The 21,320-nt window shown below is 41.0% G+C and overlaps 1 protein-coding gene across 1 annotated transcript in view; it reads right to left on the bottom strand.

Moving 5' to 3' along the window:
- The window catches only part of SEMA3A (semaphorin 3A), a 535,542-nt gene that overhangs the window by 86,202 nt on the left and 428,020 nt on the right, over positions 1-21,320 (bottom strand). Inside the window, exons 11-12 of the mRNA XM_086919769.1 lie at positions 18,829-19,048; positions 7,043-7,134 (exon numbers count right to left, since the gene is read on the bottom strand). Coding sequence (XP_086775895.1) covers positions 7,043-7,134; positions 18,829-19,048 — 312 coding nt within the window. The remainder of the gene's footprint in view (positions 1-7,042; positions 7,135-18,828; positions 19,049-21,320) is intronic.

Below are 21,320 nucleotides of genomic sequence, written 5' to 3'. Positions count from 1 at the left end.
GCACCGTACGAACCTGTAATGATGTGTAATAGTTTTAATAATTTTTCTACAATGAATGAATAATGATTTTTAATATTTATTGTGTTTTTATGTACTTTTATGGTTTTCATATATGGAACCCGAATAAAGATATTTTGATTTGATTTGATATGATGAGTCAATAATAAAATAAGCAGATGGAGAGATGACTGGTCTGTTCCCTCCAAGATTGGGCTGAGGCATGGACTCATCCCATTCCTGACAAGTTTTATTATGTTTATCAATGGTCTGAATGATTATTGGCGAATAAATGTGGAGATGTTTGTAGTTTGGGGGACATATGCATCTTGGTCCAGTTGATGTAAATGAAGCAGTGTTGCTGGCCCACATAAACATGTCTCTTGGTCCTTCTGCACAACTTTGCTCATCATTGTAAGAACAGACTAACAAGCAACATGTTCATATCTAAAATGATGGTCTATGAAAAGCAACCATGCACTCTCAATTTGATTAACCCCTTCGCTGCTGATGACGAGCTCAGCTCGTCATCGGCTACGGCGCTCGTATGCTGATGACGAGCTGAGCTCGTCATGTAAAGTGGGTTTTTAAAATCTGCAGCACACTGCGGTAAATCGTACCACGGTTAAGGTGTTAAGAAAATGTCTGGTACATGGAGAAGGTACTAAAACACCTCTGAATGTATTGACTTCAGACTACGAAAAGACAAAAGAAGTTTGAAGTTTGGTTAGCGCTGCATATTGACAAACAAACACAAACATTGATGTTTGTGTATGCATTAGCACTTACCCTAAAATGTCAGACTATATTTGGAGACACAAAGTGGTGTCTGCTGTATGGGACTGTAAGGACAAATCCTTTTCAGCAGAATTCTATAGGGGTGCAAGGGGTCACAACAAAGAAGAAACATCTCATGAGGATATTGATGAGTGGCCCGAAACTACTCCTCTGGAGTCATTAAGACTTGAATCAGGTATCCATACAAATGAAGATTTGGTAAATCATTTTACTTTGATAATTTGACATTTGTACAAAGTGGAAAAAGCAGCTCTGAGAAACCAAATGTGTGAGCTGCTGTCAATAAGAAATGTTTGCTTAATCCTGTGGTCCCAGCATGTTAAGACTCTGAGTCGGTGTGAAATCTGTGGCAAGTACCTTGTTTAATCATAAAACATTTAATTATCAAACAACATCTTTGGACAGTTATAGACAAAGCACTTAATCTTGATGGCAGAGCTAATGATTGGGATGCCCAATAGTATGATTTCTTCTACCTTTGAAATAGGCATGGTTGAGAGTAGAAAACATTTGTTGATAAAAACACTGCATGAGCTGTTCTAAACAGTGATTTGGGATGTCTTACATTTTGTAAGTGAACATATGACTTGTACTTCATGATAGTTAGCAATACTAAGTGCCTATCTCATTTTAGTTCTGTTGAACAAGTAGAGAATTTTAAAAGAGAAAACAATAACAGAACCCTCACTTCGGAGTGAGAAACATTTAAACAGCATTTGCTCATTGCCATAAAAACTGGTAATTCTTACATCTGATGATGTGTAATAAAATATTAATGACTAGCTGGTAAATCTGGGACCCCTTTGGGGTGGTTTCCCCTGACTTGTTGCCTTCTGACCTCCTGTTTTAGACTGTGTGTTGAACTTTGTATTTGCTGTATTTAGGACTCTGTGCACTTTTTCACTGCTGACCAGTGCTAAAGTACATGTGCTCTGTGTCTAAAAAGTACTGGCATTTTGTTTCTCCATGATAGGCATATTTGTTTTACTGATGAGTCCTTGGTACAGTGCAGTACATCTGCCCAGGGCCTGCAAACCAAACGCTACTATTGGGTCTGCGGTATTGATTGTGCCACCCACATAAGTAGCCCTTTAAAATATGTCTCAGGCCTCCCACTGCAGAGCCAATGTGTGCAGTTCTAAACCACCATTTCCACCTAGAAAGTTCACCTACTTGCCAGGCCCACGCCTTCCCTTCTATTACATATATGTGACCCTACGGTAGGCCCTAAGTAGCCCCATGGTCAGGGTGCAGTGTATGTACAAGGATAGACATTTACTCTTGAGTTTTACATGTCCTGGTAGCGAAAAGCTCCTAAATTCGTTTTCACTACATCAAGGCCTATCTCTCCCGTAGGTTAGCAGTGGAGCTGCCTGGTAACACTTTACAAGTGTAACTGCCAATTGGAAAAAGATAGGAAGAGTACTTTTGGTGTATATGGATTCACATTTTAAAAACACATCATTTAGTGAAGTTGGTTTTTAAATTGCAGATCTGAAAATGCCACTTTTAGAAAGCTGGCATTTTCATACTTTAACCACTGTGTGCCTCTGCCTTCACCCAATCAGTTGGATGACAGCTGGTATTTGAGTATTCCCTCTAGAAAATCGCACACAGATGAAGCTGAGGTGTGCTGTGTATATCCTAATGGCCCATCGCCAGCCTGATGGGTATCCCTGAGCTAGAGTAAGAGGGAGGAGCTGAAACGTGCACCTGAATAGGGCAGTGCCTGTCCCCACACTGAGTTTCTTACCGTTTGTAGTGTAAATTATAGACAAACGGTTCTTTCGGGTGCACTATATTTCTTCACTTATCTCACATTTTACACAATATATTCAGTCATTGCAAGATGAGTAAATCAAAACAAAATTAGAATGAACTATATCGAGAACCTGACACATAAGGAATCGTGTATCTCTTGTTTGACTAGCTGCAAACAACATACTCCAAAGGAAAGCCCGGCTGGGTCTTCTTGGAGGCTGCCACACATCCGGCTACCTCCCTCACACAGTCCTGATGAAGACCCGTGCAGCCGCTTAGAGAGCGCTACACTAGGGTTAAAACGTCGACATAACATATCAGAGGACCATTTTTCTAAGATTCTGTACCTAAAACTGACTACTGTGGTATACAGAATACTCTTGGTGACTGTGTAATTTTGGTCACGCTCCCCATTTCCTTTTCCTTATCCCTCCTTGCCACCGGAAATTGACATTGTATATATTGTATATTACACTGGAACAAAATTCCACTGAGCATCAACTGTCACAAATTTTCACCTTGTGAGCCACTGTATAAAATTGACAGCCTTTAATACCTCCAAAATGAAAGTACTTATAAATGAATACAATTTATAAAGTATCTTGCAAACATCGCAGATGGTTTGGATTACCTCTTTCTATTCATAATTTTGTAATTTTGTTTTGATTACTCATCTTGAAATGAATGAATATATTGTGTAAAATGTGAGATAAGTGAAGAAATATAGAACCGTTTGTCTATAATTTGCGTTACTGCCCAGGTTCTTAGGGATACTGGGTCACCCCATCGATACTTAACTACCTTTTGTAGTGTGTCTTGAGCCAAGGCAAGGATGGCATGGTCTTGTGCACTACAAATACCTTACTTTGAAGCCTCGCTACTACAAAGGCTCACATGGGTATAAGTCCTGGACCTCTGACACCCTATACTCAGAAAGATTCTGCAACTGAGGACAATCTACCAGAAAGAAGAGCTGTAGTGCTGCCAGGAGGGACTTCACTTTGCTGTGTTAACTTGTTGCCTGCTGCTTCTTGCCTGGGAATGAGATGACAGGACTTAACCCTCTAAATTCCGCATCTCTAAAGGTTCTCCAAGGGTTGTTTGGGCTTCCCTCCTGTTTCTGAAGTCTCAGGGATATCAAATACTTCACCTGCATCTTGCTACCAGCTCCTGGGCACCTCTGCTGGGAGTCCTGCTCTGCCAAGTTGCACCAAATTTAGTCCAACATGAATACCTGACAGTCAAGCTGAGGACTCTGGAAAGGATTCTCCTACAATGCTACAACCTTTGTCAAGCAGGATGGGATTTTAAGATGTGAGATAGCCAGTATCCTGATCGCCCCCAAACATTTTTTTTTTAGAGACTTACGTCAAGGCATTTGAAGATTGGCCAAGACCATAGTTTGCTACTGACGAATTCACAGGACTGGAGTGAACCTAAATGATTCTGGAGAGATAGTAGAAGTTGTGCATAAGTGTTGGGAGGCAACTACAGCTGATATCACGGGCATTAGTGTTCCTACATTTGCAGGAACAATTATCTAAAAAAACAACAACTAAATGTTGCTATATAAAATTGTTTTGTGATAAATTTGCTTAAAATTTGAACATTTCCAGAAGACTATAGTGAAGCACGAGCATCTATCTAGTCACTGCATGGCTGCATCATCTCATCCCAGTCTTAGTTTTCTTTCTATTTAAACTGTTATGGGTCTCTCTTCATGTTTAGACTGTCCTTTTGAGCCTCTGCTGAGTACAACCTCTCTTTCAGCTTACTGTAATTCCCTGATATTCCTACAGCTGACTAATCTAAAATGTGAAAATGTTCCCCAAGACAAATCATTACATCTGGCTAAACCTGCTTGCTTGTTGAACACACCTAGAACCTGTATCCTACTTCTAGAATTTTCTATTAAAGGGCAAGCAATCAAGAGCACTCCCACTTCATCTATCAATAATACTTGGAGCCCTGCTTGAATACAGGTTTTTGGTTAGGCCTACTTGACTTTTCCTTTCTGCATAAACATTCTTATGTGGAAACGCAGAAATTTGCCTCTGGCACACTACTAATTTCAATCCTACTGTGTGTATGCAGGTTAACCCCTTGTGGACATCTGTCCTGTTTGAACTTTCTGAGAATATCTGAACATGTTTAGTTACTCTTTCACTTTCCATTGACTTGCTACACTTTTCACTTCATTTCTTTGTCTTCAAATGCAACGTTTTTTTCATTCGATTTCAATGGGATATATTTCCTATTTTGCATCAGATTGAAATGAAGACTACTTATAAAAACAGAGGTCAGATTATGACAGTGAAAATGTGAGACTCTCACAGATATTATCAAAAACATTTTAATGAAAAAGAGAGTGGATGTTTAGTATAACAACCACAATTGGAGGCAGTCACAGCAAATCATTTAACATTTCCTAGGTGTAAACATACAATATTTGTGAATATGCAATGGTTAACCTCCGAGGCCTGCAAGTAAAATCCAATTGCAGGTCTTTTATTCAAAGTGGTTTCTTCTTGGTGTCATCTTATATTTTTGTATGTGAACTCTTCCTTATGCTAAAGATATATCATATGAGTTTAAGTGTTGACTGAATTTTTTGGGGAACTAGATCTATTACATCAGATTCACAAGACTTTAAGAACAGGGGGTCATTCAGTCTCAGATAAATGTCAAGTTTTTCCTAATGCTCATTACTTCTTCACTTTGGCTTTAAGCTTTCTTCCTCTCTAGGTGCCCTATTTGTGACTCTCTTGTTACGTAAGGCAATCTACAAATGTATTTCGAAGCCATAATCAAAAAATATCTTGTTATTTGAGAAACTGAAGGAGGTTGCCTTGATATCTTGATTTGAAACTAAACCTACACTCCAAGCTTCTAATAAACTACAGTTTTTTATTCAGTTGAATGCATCTCTGTAAGTAACGTCTTTACTCAAAGTCCTTTTGTTTACTATCATTTGCTATGGTACTTTTGTGCTTAAAGATCATAAACTCAGTCATCTACAAAAGACATGGTATCCTCTTCAATAATCTGTTTTATACCTGACGGTCAAACATTTAATTTCATTGATATAGTGTGGACACTTTATGTGTCTTTTGTTTCCACGATAGATATCCCCTTCATTGCCCTCCTGCCTAGAGTTTTCCTGTTTCTTTAGGATGTTCTCTCCTCGACATCATTTATGCTCGAGTTGCTTATATTTCCTTTCCAGTGACTGAGTATGGAGATCTACCAGTAGTCAAATGTGTATTTTAAATGCAGTAGCGGCCGGTTACAGGAGTTCCGTGGGGCGTAAAGGCGGGGTGCGGGAGGGGAGGGGGATGGTAGTAAACACCGGATTATAGATGATCGGAGGTAAGTAAACAGTTAAATAAATAAAATGAATTTTGTTGCGCGCTCTGCATAGCAAAATGCGATGCAGTGCGCGGTGCTTACTACCGCTACCCTGCCCCTCTCCCCCCCCCCGCCTTTCCGCCCCACAGAACTCCCGGTAATGGGCCGCTACTGTTCAAATGTTGTGATTTGTGAAAACAGTGGAATTAACAATGTGCTGTTATGCAAATATCTGTAAGAGCTGTAAGTAAAAATGTAGCTATATTTATTTGTCACTGTGGGGGTTCATTTTAAGAAATGGGTTCTCATTGCAAAACAATTTTTGAATGCATGAGAGTAAAGATGCCTCATTCAATAAAGAAGCCATACAAAGTAAACCTCTTCCACATGCAGCCTGTTTACTGACATCTATAGAGGCGGACAAAAAGTGACATGGTACCCAATGTGACAATACACTTCATTCACTCACAAGCACAAAGGCTTACATTTGTGTGGACCAGTATGTCATTATTAGGTTAAGGGTGTATTTGTCTCTTAGGTTAAGAACACATGTTGATTCTGTACTCCGAATATTACTTATTCTTCAAATAGATCACTTAACACTGCTCATTACATGTGCCCTTCATTAGTTAATTATGCTAGATAACAAGACTAACAATCCTTTTCTATTTCATTGCTGTGTTCAGAGGATGTGGATAAATTCACTTATGTAATGCACGCCTATTCAAATCAAGCATTTACAAAATTCCTCCGTTTGTGCTTGGTGTAAGGGATTGGCATTATCATTATCTGTGCCTTTGTGATGGGTTACTGGCTAAACGTAAATGGGTTTAGAGCTTGTTTTAAAAAAAATAACCGAAAGCAGACTGCCATCAATCAATGGCAGCTCTCAGTGTCTCTCGTTTATCATTATACTGTCAAAAAAACCTCTTATATCTTTTTCTAACAATATCCCCGTCTCCCTGAATTCAATAGCACAAAAAAGCATGGTTTATTTTGACTAGTGTCTGGGTCCCCAAATGACAAGTTGATTATAAGCGTATGCAAGACCCATTGTCCACTGTTAGAATGAGTTCAGTCTGCGTCCTTCTCAGGAAACACTGCAACTTGCTCCCACACGAAAAGCAATAAAACTCACCCGAAACACTGTCATTTCTTCCAACAAGACTTCCTCCAAATCATGCCACGTCTCCTTGGGAATTGAAACGACTTTCAACACTTTTCCAGCATCTTCATTCATGGAAAAGGGAAAAGAAAGAGATCTGAAAAGATGCCACACTTGCCTGATTATCTTGCCCATAATTAAGCAATGGCAACTACGATTTCCTTTGTGATGAATTAAGTGGTACAGCTAAGACGAATCAAAGATGTCAGCACATTTCAGAGCATAATTCTGGCGGGAAGAGATGGTCAGCTTTTGAAAGAACACTATTGACAAAAGAGTCTACTGTGCACATGCAGATTTATACAGCTGAAAAAAGAGCCATTAGTACAAACCTGCGATGACAAGAAGAATCTACTGACAGCTTTTTAGAGAGGCTTCTGGGACAGTTTGAAGGTGAGATTTAAATGACCCAGTCGGGGTTAAAAGTGCATAGTTACAGAGGCATATGGTGCAATTCACAATGTACATACTGTAGTACCTTTTTTAGCTCGAAATTACACAACAGCTTTTATATATTGCACAAGCAAAGATAGCAAGGGGTGCAAGTTACGAAGGATTTCCACATTAGTAAGTGTGTCTCACTCCTGGAAATTAAAGAGTAAGTCACCACTATGTCAGGAAGAAGTACGGTTACTATCAGAAATATGTTTGTGTATACCTTACAAACCGTGAATCACAGAAGACTTCTCTGCGGCTTAGCAGTATGGGCACACAGAATCACAAACACAAATAGGAACAGAAACTGTAGATTAAGAGAGCAGAAACCTCTCCAATAGAATGTATACTTTTTAACATCCTGAGCCACAGGGACATTAATGAGGACAGAGTTTAGGATTGTTGTTAAGGTTAACAAAAACAATGTTAATGCTGTTTTTAACTAAATGCCCATGTATGAAGTATATAATGGACTTTTAATGTATTTTATAAATGATGTATCTTTTATGAATTTGTTTATAATTTCGAATAAAGATTTACTTGACTTCACTTGAATACAAATCAGTAGAAAGGTAGACCACCCTTCTATTGAACTCATTAAATATAAGAATAAGGAACTATGGAACTTATAAAGCTAATATGTGCATTTATTTAAGACTTTCTTAATGCATAGAGAATGTAAAGTCATTGTAGGCAATATGTAATTTAAGATAGCAGCCAAATGTAGAACACATTATATTTACCTCTCCGGTTAACCCCAATCTGTAGCTTGATTCTAAGGCAGAATTGTACTGTGTTACAATTACAAATCTTCAGTTTAATATCAGTGATTGGCTACTTTCAAAGCCTATTGGTCTAGCTTTAATGTGCTAATTCTTTTAAAAACAGGTTCGGTTCACAAAATGCTCGATATGCTCTGCATGCTCAAATGATGTCCAGCACATTGAAGTCAGACCTACAGTCTTTGCCATTGCTGAGGAAAAAGGAGCAAAAAGGAATGATTTTTGTATAAAATGTAAAGAGGGAAAGCAGAATTAAATGTGCCAAACAATGTGACTTGAATACACGTTTTAGATATAAACTAGTCCTACGTGGGCTCCAAAGAAACCACTTCCTAGAATGATACACAAACCAGACAAAAGCTTGAGGTGGGGAAGACAAACTCCACTAAGTGGGGGCTAAAGACAACTGTATCTTTTTTTAAAGAATCAGTAACATATTTTTGCAGACAGGTGCACGGTTATGCAAGGAACAGACATTTTATCTTCTAAAAGGAATTCTGATGTAGAGTCTTTTAAATGGATTTAAATATTTTGTCTCGCCTTTATGCAAATACATTGTCTGCAACAAATGTGTGTGGGGGACAGTAGGGCAGGAGGCGCAGGCTACCTGGAAGGTGAATATTTAAACAATAAGTGAAGCAATATAATGTGTTAATTTGGTAATAAATGAATTGAAATGAAAGTATCACCAATGTAAGGTAATGGGCAAATATTTGCTTAAGAGGTAAATGACAAGTATTTTGCTGGGCAAGATAAGCCTGGAAAAATAAATATGATTCGAGAATTGTAACTTCAATGTAAATATTGTGTTAGATGACCAGTAACATGCCTCTCAGAAATTTAAGTGTGTGTAGTCAGAAACATGTTTTCCTAAATGATTCTGCAGCTGAATATCTGCTTGTAGACAAGCATCAAAGACACTGTTCTATAATTAAAAAAATTCTGTATCTCATTGGCTTAATTTAGGATATTCAACATCTCTTTAAATCAAAAGCCATCACCTCTACAAACTAATTCAAACTGTCTGTTTTGGATTATTTACATTTCGTTTCTTGATTATATTTATTGAATCCGTAATTCCGAGTCTCCAGCTAGTACAAAATGATGTGGGAAACAGACTCACTTAGCATTGGGAAAGTAAAGTGATTTGAATACATGTGACTCATGCGATGTTTACAGAAAAAATCACTAATTGCCATCTGAGAACCATAAGACATTTCAGGAACTGGGTTTCTAGATCAGACCTAAAAAAATGTACTTCCAGCCATGGTTGTATATGAATTTTCTAAGCAGTGCTTTATTCTTAAACCTCCCTTACAAAAGACTTGTACTACGAACTAAGGGGGTCATTAGGATCGCGGACGGACTTGAGTCCGTCCGCGACCCCTGAGTAGGAGGGAACCTCCGCATGGGCTGCGGAGTTCCCTCCTGTGCAATTAGGATGTGACCACCACCCTGATGGTCACATCCTCTATTTTTAACATTGTGGCGGGTGGAGCTTCAAGCTGCACCGGCAGCAATGTTAAAAATGCAGGTGTTGCATTTGTATGTAGAAAGTGGCAGGCACCGACCGGTGCCTGCCGCTTACTGCATACAAATGCAGGGGGTACCATAGGTACCCCCCATGTGCACCCCCCACCCCCCCTTCACCTAGGGGGCCCAAACGGGCCCCCGCAGTGAAGTTACACATGCTTTTCCAAAGCGAAAAAGCCGCCGCGGAAAAGCATGTTTCCGAGCACATCCTAATCTGGCTGACGGTGTCTGAGAGACACCGTCACCATATTAGTGCTTTTCCGCCGCGGTTGTAAGCCAACCGCAGAGGAAAAGCAGCGGACGGAAACCAGGACCCACCAGCCATCCTAATGTGGCGGTGGGTCTTGGTGGGTCCGCAGAGGATTTTCCGCATCCTCCAGGCCAGCGGTGGCTTCCGCCAGCCCGGAGGATGCGGAAAATCCTCCATCCTAATCAGCCCCTTAAGAGTGAATAACATGCTGTATCTGAACCTCCCCAGGTGTACAAATACCTCAACAATGAAGTGAGCTTAGTAGAGCATTGCCTCAAAAGTCTGGAACTCATCCCAACTATGGTACACATGGTTCCCTTCATCATTCTGTTCTAATTAGACTAAAGAAACACATATACACTGCCTGCTGATTAAACGCTCTATCTAATCTCTGGGGTGTCTGCCACAGATTCTGCACAGGTCTAATCTTCTGATAGCTATGATACTTCTAGACGGCCTTGCAACCTATGTGCGTATCTTTCTACGAATATGCCTCCATCATGGGTCTTTCCAACGTATGCCTTCAAAGTGCAGGTCTGGACATAAGTATCCTATAAAATGTTTTATTCTCTAGATTTGTTAAAATGTTTTTGACCATTTGTGAAGTGCTTTGCCACCCTTTATTTGGGTTTGAGAATGCGTTATACAAAAATTAAATTAAAAAAAAAACGAAAGCATGCCCAGTGCTGCTGTTGATGTGGGGGTACATGTAAATGCTAGGAGTGCTGTTCTTTGAGTATCACTGGTCTAAGACGTTAACTAGCTACCCCTATATAATAATTATGCCATATCATAGTTAATCAGTTGCCTACTACCACAGAGAAAGATTTCTCCTGGCACTAGATACTGCAGTAGTTGACCCGCCTACTTCTTGCCACAATCTGCCAAACCACACTAAAGTCAGTCTCAAAATCTGTGGGGAAAATTAGAAGCAGCTTAAATACCAGGCAGTGAGATGGCCTTTCCTTTGAGTTTGATAAATTGAGTACCATTATTTCGGGTATTAGTAACATCTGCTACTTGCAGCACACAGATGGTGGAAGTGTGATATGAAGAACCATATTCAACATTAAGGTTTAGTATTGAGGATTATTATCTTGCAAACCTCCTGTGTTTATAGCCAAATTATGGATCCAAGACAGGTTGCTTTTCACCCACACTGATTCAGTATTCAACATGGCAGACCTTGCCTGCATGCAACTACCTCCCAACTGTCCCGCTGTCTAGGAAGGAGCATCAGGTGATGCTAAGTGATTGTAGCAGTCATAGCCTGGTTACTGGATGGATGCAGGAAAGTCAGTGCTTAATTTGAGCAGATGGTTTCCAGTGCTCAGCACCGGCACTTAACCGCTTACTCCGGTGCAAATTCGGTGTTGATGCCGCATCGACCAATGGTTGTGCGCAGCAGTACGGAGGTAGTGCTTATGACGGCCGTTCGCCGACGGGTGCAATGAAGGGGTTAATTGTCAACACTGGCTCTGCTAACAGTCCACCACATGGTGGCACTGTCTCGAAGATTTTGAGATGAGCGCAGGAACAGTGTTTAATAGGTCAATTTACATTAAAATGTATAAACCTGCTGCTCACACCATTATTATAGCTTTGGTTCCCAAGGACCATTTTTGAATTGTCACATGTGTACGAGTTCAAGGGTTAGTAGATGTGTTAGTACTGGCAGTGCTGGCAGGGTCAATGGGTAGTGCAGGCTGCAGTGGCACCCAAGAAAGTCCCTGTCACTAAGGTCCTGGTTTATAATATGTTGCCATAGGGCAGCGCCGCAAGTATTCCTGCTTTTGTAACCCTAAGGAGATAGGTCTTGAAACGTGGTAAAGGTTAGACCTTATAATTGAACATTTGACACACAAAGTGCCTAAACCACACTTACTTCAAACAAAAACGATTTCAAGGCTGGAAAAATATTTATTAAATCCCAACCAGGCAAACTTGTTAAATGCCAATTATTTTGTTATTTTTTGCAAATTACTTTCACATACATTAGCAGGAAAGACATACTGTGCATTGAAATATTTACACTCTTGTACATTATATATAAACAAACAATGTCAAAAATAATATATCAACATCAAACGTCATACAAAGAAATTAATACAGTACCAAAAGACAACAATACAAACATATAGAGTCAATGAATGAACAAAGTCAAAGAAATTTGGGGAATATTGTCAAATGGATGACACAAAACAAATAATATCTGGACTAGAGAGTTCTAGTTTTCTTTATATAGATAAAACTTTATTCCACCAAAAACTGTTGACGCTGTTCGAGGCCAGGACAGATGTCCCTGGACTCTCATCAGGGCTTTTAATGTTTGTGTCTGAAAGATGCAAAGAAAAAAGCATTTTACTATCTTCATTTCTTGATAGCCTCTAAACTGTGATTAAATAAGATAGTGCTTGGAAAATGAGGGGTCTTAACATACCAGGCTCTTATGTTGGGAGAAGGAGACTTATGGGACTTGTGGTCCCTGCATGTGGGGGGCATTTACCATTTTCCCCATGGAAAACGAGTGAAGGTAACCACAATACGGTGGTATGATCATCACTGCGACCCAGGTTCCTGTGGTGGACATATTGCTGAGTCATACGTACCACCCACAATAACCCAGTTCTTTCCTGACTCTAAATACAACAGAGAAGAACACGTTTTGTGTTTTGTGGGGTGACATTAAAACAATTGACAGCATCCCTCTCACTTAGCCTAATCATGTGTGCATCATCAGACACTATTTCTCCATTAATAAATAATGTAGATTAATTTCGTTTATAATGGCTAATAAACACTTTTATAAAACAACATTATACTGGCATTTCAGAATTAATGAAATTTTCCACACAAGAAGAGCTCACAAAGAGACTGCTAGCAAACAAAAAAGAGGTTTATGACACTAAGCAACCATCATGTTTTCCAATAAATACCCCTCAGAAAGCTTGCTCTGTAATTTAAACATAATTACACCATCCTTAAAGTATTCTATAAGCATTATGCCCGATATCGAGTGCAGGAATGTGCACTGCACACCAATCCTTCTTTCAATCAGTCCACGCTCACTTTTGCAAAAGCACATGAACAATCACTATGCTCAGTACCGTTCACATCCATTTACACACAAGCAAGACAAAGTATCATTTACTCAGACTCAGTTGTCTGGTCTGCTCCCCTTGCTAATCCTAGCCCTAATGAAAGTGTGTCTGCCTTCTTATCTCACTATATCTTTCCGCCTATATTGCTTTGTCTACATTTATAATCAATGATTCAGAGAATCTGCCAAAGATAAAAATCTTTTTTTATATTTCAAAGATTTAGAAATATTGAGTGCACTTGTATCCAGCTTTAGGTAGGACACACAGTGCAGGCTTGTGTTTGTTGACAAGCATTTGTGTTTTAATTTTGCCATCTGAGAGCTTTTTCAAAGATGGACAATCAGTATTTTATTTACATAATTACTTTGAACACTTTGTTTTAGTTGTTGATCCCTCAGTTTAAAATTACAGCTATTGATTGTGACAATGCCCTGCCATAGGGCACTAGACTCATTCAACTGAAAGCCACCCTCCGTGCAGCAGCTCAACTGTTTATGGGTGAACACAAATACCGCCCTATCACCACCACCCTCAGAAGCCCACGCTTGTTTGTCCTCCCAGCATGCATCAAATTGTAGTGTTCATGGTTCATCTACAAATACACGTGTACAAACCAAACACACTTTGTACACTCTCAGCCACAATCATATAATCCTGGAATTACCCAAAGGAAAAAAAACAAGAAAGATAAGAAGCAAACAATCCTTTGTTGAACCTTCAAGAAATAATTCAAGACCCTTCACTTCTCAGTACAACTCCTATCCATCCCATTGCCTCGGGAAGCAAACATACCCTTTTACAGTTCAGTACATCTTGTGATGCCCTGTAACAGAAACGCCACCTTATTGGTTACTTAAGTGTCTATCAGACTAATTCCTACATCTATATAAAGTAATGTCCTGACTACTTTCCCACTACAAGAGCTGGGATTGCATTCTAAAACTATCACAGAATATATTACAAAAGTAAATAAAGATGATGAAGATTGCATAGTGTGGCCAATATCTCACTGACACCTGGGAATGGATCAAGGAACAAATTTCACACATCGCATGCAATTTGTGTCAAAAGCTAGTGACCTTCGATCACTTACAGCCAGCGGCAGCTCTTCCTTTATGGCTGAGGAGAATTGAACTGCATGGAAACATAAAATAAAATGATAATAAAACTTATTATCATTTAATTTTACAACACGGAGCCGAGTCTTGAGGGTGGGGCCATGCTTTGACAGCAGCAGGAGGAGTGGCGGGCACTGCAAGTGAGCATGACGGTTTGACCTGATGTCTTAGCACAGTCAACCTGACATGCGCACCTAGCTATCTGCATGCTGTTGCATGGAGAGTAGCAGGCACAGGCTCCCAGTCCTTGCTGGAGCATAAATTCAGCCCGCTCCTCCTAATCCCAGTGCTTTTCTCATGTGGGTTATACAGCATGAGAGCAGCATCTTGATTGGTGCAAGGGAGTCGGAGAGCCTGTGTATGGGAGCTGAGCACTAAGGTGGCAAGTACGTTTTCTTTTCTTTTTCTTATTTTTGTCCCCAGCACTGCCTCACCACTTTTCCCTGCTAGCAGCCACCACTGCTTCCAGCCTGAATTGTAACCGGTGACCTAGGGGAGGAAGGCATTTCCAAGCCATTGAGCCATTCATTCCTGACAATGTCTAAAGATGAATGATGCTGGCACACTAAGAGCTCCCAGCAGCCTTAGGAATGTTGATGGAGGTTATTAGTGGGCTGACCCTCAGGCTGCAGGGGACGCCTGCACTGCAGAGACATTCCTCGATTAACTAGACTGTAAAGTGGAAAACATTTTAGCAGTGAAAGGGTTAAGGTTGTGGCATGAGGAGTCAGATCAGGTGTCAGGTGACAGGAATCGGAGCTTACATCTGCCTCCTTTGCCCCCCAGCTATCGGCACTCGGGGGGGGGGGCGGAATGACTGTAAATGGACGTTCGAATATACTTGTATCGTTATTTATGTTTTGATGACGGTAAACAGCATCGTTTCATAGCACTAGCTCCGTGTGCTCACCAGGAAAGGTGTTCTTAAAAAATCGGCCACGTCGTAACCCATTCAGCGAATAGAGAAGCTGCATGACACTTCTCCTGAAAATGGCTCAGAACATTGATATTTTTCAAATTCGTTTTTTTAACGTTACAGAGTTGCCAAATTAGGACTACTTTTGGCAGTTTTGACCAAAATGCTTTCTTCCAGTGCTGCGATAGTGTTAACTCGTGCATGACGTTTTGCGTTACGACACTGCGAGGGCCTTAGTGTTAGCTGTCTGACTCCCTTGAGACGCGGATAAAGCTAGGAGGCGAGACAGACGCAGAATCTGTAACTGCAAAGAGACGGAATTCACATCCTACTAATCATGCCCCTTTAATGCGACCCTGCACTCCACGCAGCCACTGAGTGACTGAAGTTCAGAGGTGGAACGTGTGAAAACTATTTTAGCTTCTGTTTGGTCTCTGATACCAGGTTACACTTTTTCAAAGTTTCCGTTCAAGTAGGGGAGAGTCCTATTTCAAACAATTTCACACAAATTGAATTAAGGCACTCTTGCAAGATCAATAGGCTCTGGTTCAAACCAAAGCTAAGAGATAAGATGACTGGTATTAATTCACTTTACTGACAGATGTACTTCAACTGCGCCCAGCGACACCTCAGGTGATGCATTCAAGATATGCTTAGAATGGATCTTTGACACAATGTTTTTCCTCAGGAAACCTTTCCAGTATAACAAGCCTATCGGGTTTCTACCTGCAAGCCCATGCGCCAGACGCCCTCAGACAGCTCTGTGAAAAACTGGAGCATAAACAAAATAAAATATCATCAAGGAAAATTACAGGGGCTGTCTCTGCATAACATTTTGAAAAGATCTACTTATGTACCAAAATAAGTGACGCTCATTACAATTTACTGAATCAAAAATGTACAAACATTTGGTATCGTATCCCCTATTGCTTGCTGTCTTTTGTGCGTCATGTGTTGTTGTGCATTTATGGTTTAACTATCAGATTTAGGAAACGTTTCACTACATTGCAAATTAGTGCTCAGCATCCATGTCTCAGGTTTGCGTCCCAGTAAAGGCAGCGCGACCGTTTCATCTCCATATACATGGAATTATTCAAATGGCAAAAATTGCACTTGGTATTTGTAGCAATACACAGAGTCTGACTACTGTCACTAAGCATAACATCAACCTAATCACCAGTGGGAAACAGCCTTTATTTACAAAGCATTGTTATCCGCGCAGTACTTTTGCCATGCATTGCCATTACCACGCATGGCTTTACAATGAAAATGTAAATATATATTACATAAGGAAACACATATATATATATATATATATATATATATATATATATGCACGACAATAGCCGAACTGTGATCCCAGGTCCCCAGGACGAAACAGATGACCAAACGAATCCAGTATGAGGCAAGTAGGATTTTTAATAAGGCAAACTCAGCAGCAAAAGCGAACTGACGCGTTTCAGGCTGATGCCCTTGATCACAGTATATATATATATACACACCCACACACATCCAAACACACACCCACACACACACATATGTATGACCTACTGGCGGTTGCTAGTAGGTAGTTATAGTTAGAACCATGTTTCCACAGGAAAAGGGTTTTTTGACTTGCCAATATCTTTGGCGCCAGTTGATGAATCTTCACTAAATGTTCGTAAAAAAGTGCCCCAGTGCTTCTTGTGCACGGAAATTTTGGGACGATCTGTAAGGTAAGGGCCGAAAAAAAGTAGGGGGGTCAGGCAAGTGTGTTTTCCATGTTAATTTTCATAGGAATTTTAGACACAACTACAGCCCGAACCGCTGGACAGAATTACACAAAATTTAGCAGAAAGGTAGCGGTTGGTCCAGAAAGTTAATTAGTGCAAATTCGTTCAGTCCTTTGGGAGATGTTAAAGAAATAACAAATTTGGATATTTAGGAATGCAAAGGTTCCACGAACCCTCACAATCTATCCCTGAGACCTTCAACCAGGAAGTGTTGGCAGCCATCTTGGGGCTCCCAGAATTATTTTTTTTAAAGACAAGGGGGCAGGGCAGGAATGCCTTGACCCCTTAGCTCTGGTCATGGGTCATAGTGGGACACCGACAGGGTTAAAAAGCACTTTAAAAAAAATTTGCCGCACAATCATGACAAAGTTACAAATCCACTGCAACATTTTTTATATAAACAAGCAAGGGCCCCCACACTTGTTTTGAATACAGCCCCTGGGTGGGCCAGGTCCCAGGGCCAATTTTGTTTCAAAAGGACGCATGGGGCCTCCCTCATGAGGCTCATTGGAAGAGGAAATCACCTCTTGTGATTGCTTTTGTGCAGGAAGGTGTCTCTTCCTGCTCAAAAACAATTACCCCCATACGCAGGGGTGCCTGCTTCTGTGAATGGCAGTTAATAGTGCACCAGCGCAGGGGAGAGCAGAGGGATCTGTCATATCATTGTAAATATGACACATCCCTTGGCTTTGGAATTAACGCAGCATGGCGCAGCCAAATGGCTTGCGGCAGCGTGCTGAGTTAATTCTTTGTAAATAAGGTCCTCAGTTTCAATCTGTGTGATTATAAATTACTGTTGTGCGGTTTCATTTTGTTACACATTCCGTTCTAGAAACTATTAAAACATGTATATTTTTAAGCAGTGTTTTCAAACGAGGAGGCCAGAAAAAAAAAACACTATTCAAAGAATCCTACCTCATACAATCAAATTTAAATTCGAGTGATGATACATAAGTGTATGTGCAATTCTAAACCCATATGGAATAATTCGTTCAAATTCTTATTCTTAATTTTCTCATGCCCTCGTTTTGAACTAATGCAGGACTTTGCCACACATGTAAAATATTAGTGTACGAGGCTTCAACACAGTGATCATTTTCCTGGTGATTTATGTCAGACATCAGCATGAGCGGAGCCCAGGGATTTATCGCTGTGGAATCTGAAAACTGACCCTCAGCACCACATGGCAGATTTGTAGTTGGTGCCATTCAGAAATAGTATCGCCCTCGGAGAGCAAGAGACATACACAGTCCTCCGCCGTCCGAGCTTGTCAGTCCGATTGTGCGCAGAATAGATCCTCCCTAGCTGCGTGATGGGCACGTGACTGAATGTGGTTCTAAGTACCATGGTGTATTTACACTCAGATATTACCCCCATCCTACATCAGCCTCAATCTTGGCTGACGCGCACAATCCCATTGATGCTTATAACCCTGGCACAAATTGTGCTCCCGGTGACATTTGCTTCTATATTTCTTGCCATGTAAAACCTGGCGCAAATCATGCAGGCAAATAGCGCACAGTCTGAGTCTGCGCGCCTCGAAAATGCCAATAGCCCATGCTGCAGCACGGTATCCCTCATTCTGAGGAGGGTAAATCGAAACTGAGGGGCAGATTTACAAGCCCCTTGCACCACTTTTGTGTCACTTTTAACATGAGACAAGTGATGCAAAAGTGGTGCAAGAGGCTTGTGAATCTGCTCCTGAGTGCATACTGGACACCTGGTAACTCCTGGAAGCTGTGGTAGGGGTATTTAGTGCACTGCGCCATTGGTAACCAAAATTGTGTTCAATGTTGAAAGAGGGACATTGTGTCCCCTTGAGAAAAGCTGATAGTTTACAATACGACCTCACCTGTGCCAATAAACATGACGTCATACTGGCCATCTTCAGCGTCCACTCGATCCACAACCAGCTGTGTGAACTGATAGTCCACGTCCGTTTTGATGATGATTGGGCGGTTGTTGATGGGGTAAACAGCATTGTACATTGCAGGGTGACTCCTGGCAAACATTATAACCTCATCAGGAAGGTCCTTCGTGGAGTCAAAGACTCCGAATGTTTTACTTGGACACTGTAGAAATAAATGAAAGTATGATATATTAGACACTTGGTAACTACCTTTCAAAGAAGAGTCTTCCTTATGACCTAGTTCAGTTGTGTATAGCATAGCTCTAGAGGGGCCGGTTTCATGCCCAACTTCAGGACAGCCACATGAATTACATTTACATGCAATGAATCTGAAATTATCTGCAGATCCAGAATGAAAATGGACACTCCTTTCCCAACAGATGAAAACACATACAGTGTAGTCTCAAAGGGTGGAGATTACGCACTAGTTAATAATATATGTATATGTGTCAGAACATTTCGGGTTCGGGTCTTATTTCATTGCTGGTAATCATACTGTTTAAAGCAGGGTAAAAAGCTAGCAAAGCCCACCACTTCAGAAAAAAAGAATATCTTGTCAAACAAAAAATCCCCCACTCTTTACCGACGAGCCCCAATTCTATGCATGATCTTTGATCCTATAGTTAACATCTGGCCCTAAACACCACTCCATTATGCTACACATATATCCACATTCATAGACTATAAGAGTTGCATACCAGTTGATATTTCTGCCCATTTTATTTTGTTATTTATAACCCGTGTAGAGAGTCATTATCGTGAATAGTTTGTGAATATACTGTGACATAGGGACCGTGGGTAACTCATTTTATTACCCATTTTTGCTGCATCCCAGGCAGCTACCACTGCACACTCGGAGAGCCTGTTGGAGCAGCACTGGCAAATAAGATTCTGGAGGGGAGAGGAGAGGATGGAAGGAAAGGCAGAGAGGGTGCCAGAGGCCTGCTTTTATTTTACTTATCAGATAGGGAGGAGAGGCCATGCCATGTATACCCCCATGAATCTCCTGTGCCTGGGTAGCAATTGAAAGCAGGCACAGAGGAATTTTTTGGGGACCGTACTTCATCTAAAAATATAGATGGATAAAAAGTGAATGATGGATGTTTTTCACCTGAGAGTTCTGACTGACATTATAGACGACTTGAGCTTTGCTCTTGTTGGCCATTTAATGTCGCTAAGAACACCTCATTGATCAATATTCCATTTATTTATTGACACCCATCTACAATTATATATGATGTCATAGCTTTAAATAAGCCCGGAAACAAAGACTGTTTCAAGTATTTATGAAACACTCAAACAGTAATAATGTGAACATACAACACAAGAAAGATCCCAAGCCAATTTAGTAAATGGAGCACAGTGTAATAAATACAATGATACCATAAGTAATTAAATCCAAACAGTAGAACCAATGATATTGAATGTGAAAGTTTTAGGTACATATGCTCTTAAAAGTACAAAGTGTCACTCACAGTCCTCTGGTCATGCCAGACTGGGGAAAGGTCACTAGTACAGGCCAACCATGATGGAGTATGCCCTAGATGCAGGGACCGGGTTAAATATGCTGAAAACGTTATGTTCTCAAAGTCTGGCATGAAGAGCTCCATTTGCTGTGGAGGAAACCACGAGGAGTATAGAGAGAGTCATGCATGGTTATTGCTGTAGCACGAAGAGCAGGCTGGGTGGCATAGTCTGTTGTAATTGTAGTACAAGGAGCTGGAGCCAGTTGTGCATCATGGATGGTTGTTACTGGAGCTTTCTGTTGATGATCATTGGGGGTTGTCGTTGCTGTGGCAGGAAGTTCAGACCTCGCGTTGACGGCCATCGCTGGCGGTTACTGTAGCACGAACAGGTTCACTGGAGCTTAGCACAGGCAGCAGAAAGGACCTAGTTGCGGTTGTGAAGAGCCCAAAACTTCAGGATTCCACCCTTCTTCGCAGGAAAAGCTCAACTGATGCCAGCCAAGGGTCCAGGACATACCTCTTGGGAATCAGGAACTCACTCTAGCAGAGGTCAGCAAGAGTTAAGCAGGTCCTATTGTCGGTTCAGGCAGGTACAGTTCAGCAAGTCAACTTGAGCAGTTGCATGGAGACCTCTGGAGCTTGTTGTTTCCCTGTAATTAAGATAGGAGATTAACCAACTGACCCTTGGAGCCACCTCTGTTAGCCTAGGATGAAGGGAGCATGTCCAATCTTCCTTCTCAGAGTGCAGGACTGTACTCCAGCAGCAGACCAGGCCTCTGGTGGGTCAAGGTAGTCCTCAAGCAATAGGGCAGTCCTCTGGCAGCAGCAGGGCAGTCCTCTGGGCGTCAAGATAGCCTTTCTTCTTCAAAGTTTACAGGCCCAGGCGTGTAATGATGAGTGGTTCTAAAGGTCCAATATGTATTCCTAGTGCCAGCCTTTGTGTGTGGGGGACACCCTGTCCTACACCAC

Source organism: Lissotriton vulgaris, chromosome 1_1 (genome assembly GCF_964263255.1).
Source record: "Lissotriton vulgaris chromosome 1_1, aLisVul1.2, whole genome shotgun sequence".
Lineage (NCBI taxonomy): Eukaryota > Metazoa > Chordata > Amphibia > Caudata > Salamandridae > Lissotriton > Lissotriton vulgaris.
This window is presented reverse-complemented; position numbering and strand designations above follow the sequence as displayed.